The sequence below is a fragment of the Verticillium alfalfae genome, genomic scaffold, assembly GCF_000150825.1.
Source record: "Verticillium alfalfae VaMs.102 supercont1.11 genomic scaffold, whole genome shotgun sequence".
Taxonomy (NCBI): domain Eukaryota; kingdom Fungi; phylum Ascomycota; class Sordariomycetes; order Glomerellales; family Plectosphaerellaceae; genus Verticillium; species Verticillium alfalfae.
This window is the reverse complement of record NW_003315028.1, coordinates 930206-936791: the sequence shown is the minus strand read 5'-3', so window position 1 is coordinate 936791 and position 6586 is coordinate 930206. Positions and strand designations below refer to the sequence as shown.

At 56.6% G+C, this 6586-nt stretch overlaps 3 protein-coding genes across 3 annotated transcripts; 2 read left to right on the top strand and 1 right to left on the bottom strand.

Annotated features, from left to right (window-relative positions):
• Positions 1-1858: 1858 nt before the first annotated feature.
• Positions 1859-2140, top strand: VDBG_08109 (regulatory protein; the record flags this gene model as incomplete). The annotated part of the gene is made up of 1 exon (XM_003001804.1): positions 1859-2140. The coding sequence occupies one exon, from the start codon at positions 1859-1861 to the stop codon at positions 2138-2140; it is 282 nt and encodes a 93-aa protein (XP_003001850.1).
• Positions 2141-2720: 580 nt separating this feature from the next.
• VDBG_08108 (conserved hypothetical protein) lies at positions 2721-4158 on the top strand (the record flags this gene model as incomplete). The annotated part of the gene is made up of 4 exons (XM_003001803.1): positions 2721-3246; positions 3330-3622; positions 3696-3797; positions 3904-4158. 4 exons carry the CDS (start codon positions 2721-2723, stop codon positions 4156-4158), a joined length of 1176 nt encoding a protein of 391 aa, XP_003001849.1.
• Positions 4159-4476: 318 nt separating this feature from the next.
• On the bottom strand, positions 4477-6474 carry VDBG_08107 (endonuclease/exonuclease/phosphatase family protein; the record flags this gene model as incomplete). The annotated part of the gene is made up of 4 exons (XM_003001802.1): positions 4477-4984; positions 5183-5684; positions 5744-6120; positions 6191-6474. The coding sequence occupies 4 exons, from the start codon at positions 6472-6474 to the stop codon at positions 4477-4479; spliced, it is 1671 nt and encodes a 556-aa protein (XP_003001848.1).
• Positions 6475-6586: the final 112 nt, after the last annotated feature.

Genomic DNA, 6586 nt, shown 5'->3' with positions numbered 1-6586 from the left:
CTACCACCTGTTTCTCGATGACTTTGCCGGATCTTCCCATTTTCTTCCGCCTGCATTCGAGCCTGACCAGCAAATGGGTGGCATGTGGCCAAGACAAGCTGGTGACATGCACCAGCGCGGCTTGTCAAAGCCGACATCTCAGTTCCCCTCTCGCTTTCCATCAGTTCAGCCAGACGGAATATCAGGCATGGATGGGCAGGCACGAGGTGGCGATGAACCGATGAGAGCACCTTCTCTGCGAATATCCGCAGTGGACCACAACGTAATCAAGAACCGGTTGGATGAGTTTTCCTCTGTGCTTCCCGCAGATTTCATCTTCCCTTCACGCCACACCCTGACTAGATTTCTCGAAGGCTACATCAGTGGATTCCACGAGTATTTGCCCTTCCTACACTTGCCTTCTTTGGCCCCGGCCGAAATTGCGCCCGAGCTGCTGCTGGCGATATTAGCTGTCGGCGCTCAGTATCGTTTTGAAAGCCATCGAGGCCACGCATTGTGGTATGCCGCAAAGGCTGTTGCGCTCGAACAAATCCGAAGGCGACACAGCCACGAGGTGCATGCCCTCCTGCCTACGCCAGCAGCGTACAGCCCCCATTCGACCAGACCATCGCCAAGCACTGGCTTCCGACACACCTTTGCCTCGGCACAACAGGAAAGGCCCATGACGCAAGATACTCATCGTGAGCCTTTGTAAGTCACACTGACTGGGGCCGTGTAGGTTCCATCATCGCTGACGGTTGCAGTTCACCCAACACCCCGCAAGCACGGCTTGAAACCATCCAGGCTGTTCTGCTGCTCTTTGCCGTGGGCCTGTGGGGTGCGAGCGCAATCTTGCACGAGGCACTTTCACTGCAAAGCCATCTCGCAATCTTAGTCCGCGAGGAGGGCCTGACGGCCGAGTCGAGTCCAGGCGCAGCTCCTGACTGGGACACCTGGGTCCGATTAGAGGGCGCTTCGCGCACAAAACTGATCGCCTACTGCTTCTTCAACCTGTGCAGCATAGCGTACAATATGCCGCCACTGCTGTTGACTTCGGACCTCAGTCTTTTCTTGCCCTACCCGTCCCGTCTTTGGAGGGCTGAATCAGCATGGCAGTGGCAAGAAGCCAGGCAGTCATGCCCGTCTGTTGATATCACTGTGCATGATGCGTTTGCAAGGTTATTTGGAAGATCGCCCCAGAGCCTTCCTGCGCACATCACTTCATTGGGACACTACGTTCTCATCCATGCGCTAACGCAACATGTGTTTTTGCTCAAACAAACTTCATTCGCTCTCAGCTCGCCCTTTGAGCCGCAGAGAGGTCTCAAGCCAGACGATGTCGAAGAGGTACTTCAAGCCTTGCGAGTATGGCAGACTAGCTTCGAACATCGCCATCAACTGCGAGCAGCCGAATCAGCACACATGGGACCGAATGACACCTTCCCTGGCGGTCCAGTGGCATTCAACGCGACAGCTCTTCTGCGACTGGCGTATATACGGCTCTATACCGACATTACCCCGAGCAGGAGTCTTGAGACACGCGACCACATGCTGATTGCATCGTCACTGAGCAACACGCCTCTTCTAGTGCGAAGCCTTCGTCTCCAGAAAGCAGTGTTTCAGCAATCCACGCACTTTCCATGCTAGTCAAGGCTGGTGTCATTATGTCGCGAGAACAAAATCGCTGGAATGGAGCATTCAGCATTCCTGTAAGTCAATACTCTGTGCCGAAAGCACCATGTCGCTAACTCGTTTTTTAGTGGGGAACTTTGAGTGCGCCGTCCTGCTCTCGAAATGGCTTTTGACACTCTCGTCGATTGGGCCAAATGACCAGCCAGTGTCCACGGATGAAAAGAACTTTCTTGAAATGATCCGGCGCATGCTCGACGAAACCGAATTCGCCGTGCCGATTGATCCTTCATTGGGCGGCCCTGCGGCCAACCCGCCATCGAACATGGAGGCTTTGGCTGGGGATAGCACAAGACTGAGGCAGCTTGCTGCGGCAGTCATCCGCCTCTGGGCTGAGACATTTAAAGGCACGCACATTTTCGATCTGGTGCGGGTGATGGGGTCTAGTCTGGATGGCTACGCAAGTCTGGTTGAAAAGCCAAACGATCGGGCACCTATGGGACGGATTGCTGCTGAAGCTGGCCTCGGCTGAAAAATGGAATTGTGACATGATGGATGCCGGCGTTCTGGTTTTGGTCGGTGTGGTTTCAGTGGAAGGAAGCAATCATGGGTTCGTCATGGTGCTTGGTGACTTGCTGGGCCGGAGCAATAATAAGGATACCCGAAGTGTCCAGTCTTGCAAGAGCAGTCACAATTTGAATTATGTTGCTTGTTAGTTGGAAGATGGGTATACAGCAGTAATGCGCGACTTGAGCGTTGCTGATCGTAAGCCTGGAACTAATGGCTTTACAACAGTCGCGTTTACAATGAACAAAAGAGTAGGCATTGGATAATTCCATGACGTACAGCATGGACAGAAAGTGACTGATACATGGCCCAATATCGTTGCAGCGGTATTTGCCCAGACGAAGTACTACAAGAGCACGTGACATCGCGTGTGGGCGCATGTCCAATGGCGCGTTGGATTCGCGTCCAAATGACTATGACGACATCACTTTGTCTGGCTGACTGAACAATTCAGTCGGTCCCATTGCTGCAGGACGTTTCGCCCGCTTAACGGTTTCACATTGAATATTCTGACGCTCTTTTTGATTGACAAGACGACATTGGCCATGCCAGCGCGGAAAAGAGCAGCGGCCTCGCCGCCCGAAGACGAACCTCGTAGACGACCGCGACGGACTACGAGTACGCCCAAGACGAGCGCGTATTTCGATGACGAGAGCGACGAGAGCGCTGATTTCAAGGCAGACGATTTGTCCGAGGACGAAGAAGACGAAGAAGACGAGGAGATTGAGCATGAGCCGCCAAAGCGCGGGCGCGGACGGCCCCCTACGAAGACCAAGGCCAAGGCCAAATCGCCCATCGTAAAGCGGAACGGGACAAAACTGAAAAAGGGCAAGAAGAGCAAGGAAGAGGAGGAAGAAGACGTGGACGAATACAAGGAGAAGGAAAGTTCAGAGGAGGAAGATGACGAGGATGAGGACGACGACGACGATGCGGCTCCGCGCGTGACGATTACGAAACTGATCGGCCTGCGGCCTCTAGACGGGGTCGAGTACGCCGACACAAAGCTGCACAAGAACACGCTCGCCTTCCTCCAGGATCTGCGAGCGAACAACACGAGGCCCTGGCTGAAATGTGAGTTCCTCACCCCCCGAGCCACCCGACCCGTGGCGAACAAGAAAAGAGACGAGGCAGGGACTGACAGTTTTCGCCCGCAGCCCACGACGGCGAATACCGCCGCGCCCTCACCGACTTCAACACCTTCATCGAGGCGCTGACGCCGCTCGTCTCCGAGGCTGACGAAACGGTCCCCGAGCTGCCGCTGCGCGACCTCACGTTCCGCATCCACCGCGACATGCGCTTCAGCAAGAACCCGACGCCCTACAAGCCCCATTTTGGCGCCGCCTGGTCGCGCACCGGGCGCAAGGGCCCCTACGCCTGCTACTACCTCCACGTCGAGCCCGGCAGCGCCTTTCTCGGCGGGGGCCTGTGGTGTCCGCCCGCCGAACAGGTGCGCGCCCTGCGCGAGAGCGTCGATGCGCGCCCGGCGCGGTGCGTGCCGTCTCAACGGGCCCGTCTTCAAGCGGATGTATCTCGAGGGCAAGGGCAAGGGCAAGGGAGACGAGGAGGCGGTGGATGCGTTTTGCCAGGGCAATCAGGAGAATGCGCTCAAAACGAAACCAAAGGTATTTTCTTTCCTTTTCCTTTTCTTCTTCTCATCATTTTCGTCGCGCTGCGTTCAACTCCCTTCCTCGCAACTAGAGTTTGATGCTGATGATGGTGCGTGATCAGGGCTGGGAGGCAGACCATCGTGACATTGGGCTCCTCAAGCTGAGGAGCTACACGGTGGGGGCCAAGATTGAGGACGGGCTCTTCGCGCGGGAGGACGCGCAGGAGAGGCTGAAGGACATGGTCGTGGCGATGGAGCCTTTCGTGAGTACCCGTTGCACACTGCGATTGTACATTGTCTTTGCTGACTCGCCAGGTTACCTTTCTCAATCGCATAGTCATGCCGGACCCTGGGGATACGAGCGACGAAGAGGATGAGGCTGCGCCAGAGGGTAGTGATGACGACGACGAGAACGAAGGAGAAGGAGAGAGTGAGGGCGCTGATTGAGACGACGCACATTTGGAGGCTCTCAAAAGCTATCGCCAACTTCAAACAATTTCAATCGATTGGATATCACGACCGGACCGGGTAACGTAGTGTTGAAGCATGGAGGCGACTGCAAGTAAAGCTACATGGATATGCACACATCAACGCTGCACTGAGGTGGGACACGACGTGTTCAACTCATCATCATGGCTGTCTATATTAAGGCGGCTTTCAAGTCATGCCGCATTACTGTACATTTTCCACGTTCTCTAGCATCCGCACACGTTCAACCGGCCAACAGCTGGGTCGTGGTCGCTCACAACATCGGCGAAGCGACGCCACGAGGAGACGTGGATGTGCTCGAGCTTGGCCTTGTCGTTGACCAAGGAAGGGCTGATCAGCATGTGGTCAAGCTGCTGGGCATTGCCGTCAAAGACGTAGCTGTAGCGCTCCGTAGCCGGCAGGCTGTGCTTGCTCAGGCTCGTCAACTTGTGCTTCTCGGTGAGGAGCTTCATAGGCGCAACAAAAGCAAACTCGTTGAAGTCGCCAGAGACGACGATGCGGGCCTTGGGATCCTTGGCATACAGAGTGTCAATGAAGGCGCCGATGCTGCCGGTCTGGAGCAGGCGCTTGTCGACGCCGTTGTTGATAGGAGGGCGGTTATCGCCGTGAAGGGTGGAAGAGCCACCCTTAGAGCCGTTGTGGACGTTGATGGTGAAGAAGGGCTTGGTCTTGGGGCCCTTGATAGCGCGCCAAGAGGCGGCCAGAGGCTTGCGACTGTTGGCCCAGGCAGCGTCGTTAGCTACATCGATGCGGCCGGGGTTGAAGGACAGGGCGGGGCCGTCAACGACGACAGTCGAGTCGAGGCTGCCGCCCTGGTTGGGCTTGTAGACCTCGAGGACATCAGGACGGTAGAGGTACTAATCACACCTTATCAGTCAGTGCTTCAAAGGTCATCATCACGGGTCGACTCACCCGGTCTGAATGTTGCCTCCAAGCCTGGCCACATCCTGGTTACGGATGGGGTCAACGTTGAGCCACTCGTAGACAACACCGCTTCTCTCCTCGATGGCGGCAGCAAGCGTAGCAAGAGTGATGTTGGCGTTGACAATCAGGTCGTTGGTGGGGCCGTTGCTGTCCTGAACCTCCTGAAGGAAAATCAGGTCAGGAGTCTTCAGGTAGTCGACAATCTGGTCAGCGACGTCGGGGAGGTGCTCGGAGCCGGGCCACAGGTTCTCAACGTTGTACGAGCCAAAGGTGATGCCTCGGCAGTCGCCGCTGCTCTCGAGGGTGGTGGGGCTCGTCTCAGCAGAAGATGCAGACTCAACCTTGACAGCAGTCAGGGGCAGGATACGGTAGAAGCCGAAGGAATAGGTGACAACGCCGGTGATGTCGGCAAGCTTATCGCCCATCTTCGACTCCGGGTTGCGGGTACCATCGAGGGGCGAGCCGATGAGCACGGTCTCAGGGTTAGCGTCTACGTGCGTGATCAGCCAGATGTCGCACAACGTAAATTCCAAGCTCGAGTCAACGCACCCTTGTCAAGCAGAGAGATACCGCCATGCTCGTTGCGACCGGTAGCAGTCCAGGTGCCGAGGACCCAGGTGTCGCCGAATTGGTTGGGACGGGTCACGCCGACGGGGGCCTTGACGGTGACGAGCTCGCCGTTGAGAGCCTCCCAGAAGTCCAGGCCGTACTTGGTGGGCTCGAGCACAGGGTTCACAGCAGAAATACGACGGACATCGTTGGGAACGGCAAAGACATCACCGCCGTCGAGGCTCGTATACTGCTCGGTGGGCGGGCTGGGAGTGTCCTCGCCAATGACATAGGCAACAACCGCGTTGTTGCGCGAGACAATCTCCACGTTGCGGGGCGTGGCAAGCTCGGTCAGGTAGAGATGGGTGTTGGTGGACCTAGGGCGTTGCGTGTCAGTTATGCTTAATCCTAGCGGGGTTTTGCCCGCTCTAACGGTCAAGCACGCACCTGAACTCCAGAATGGTGCCGTCAAGCTTGATGATGTCGCCAACAGCAAGGTTTGCGCCGACATTGCGGTCAAAGACGTAGACGGCCTCAGAGGTCAGGTCGTCGTCGTCGGGCACGGTGGAGCGGATCCAGACACCGTTGGGGCCCTTGGCGAGGACGAGGCCTTCAACAGCCGTCACATTCTGTCCCTGGAGCGGTGACAAGAACTTGTTGCCGTTGATCTCGGCAATGGTGGTAGCCGCAACGGCACCGGCGAGAGAAAGAAGGGTGGCGGAGACCTTCATCTTGGAGGATCGAGGAGATCGCAAGATGGTGATGCGAAGGTCAATCAACAACGAGACGACGAGGAGGAACCTGCAAGAAGGGACGATTTCTCGTGAGATCGGCGGCCTGGAG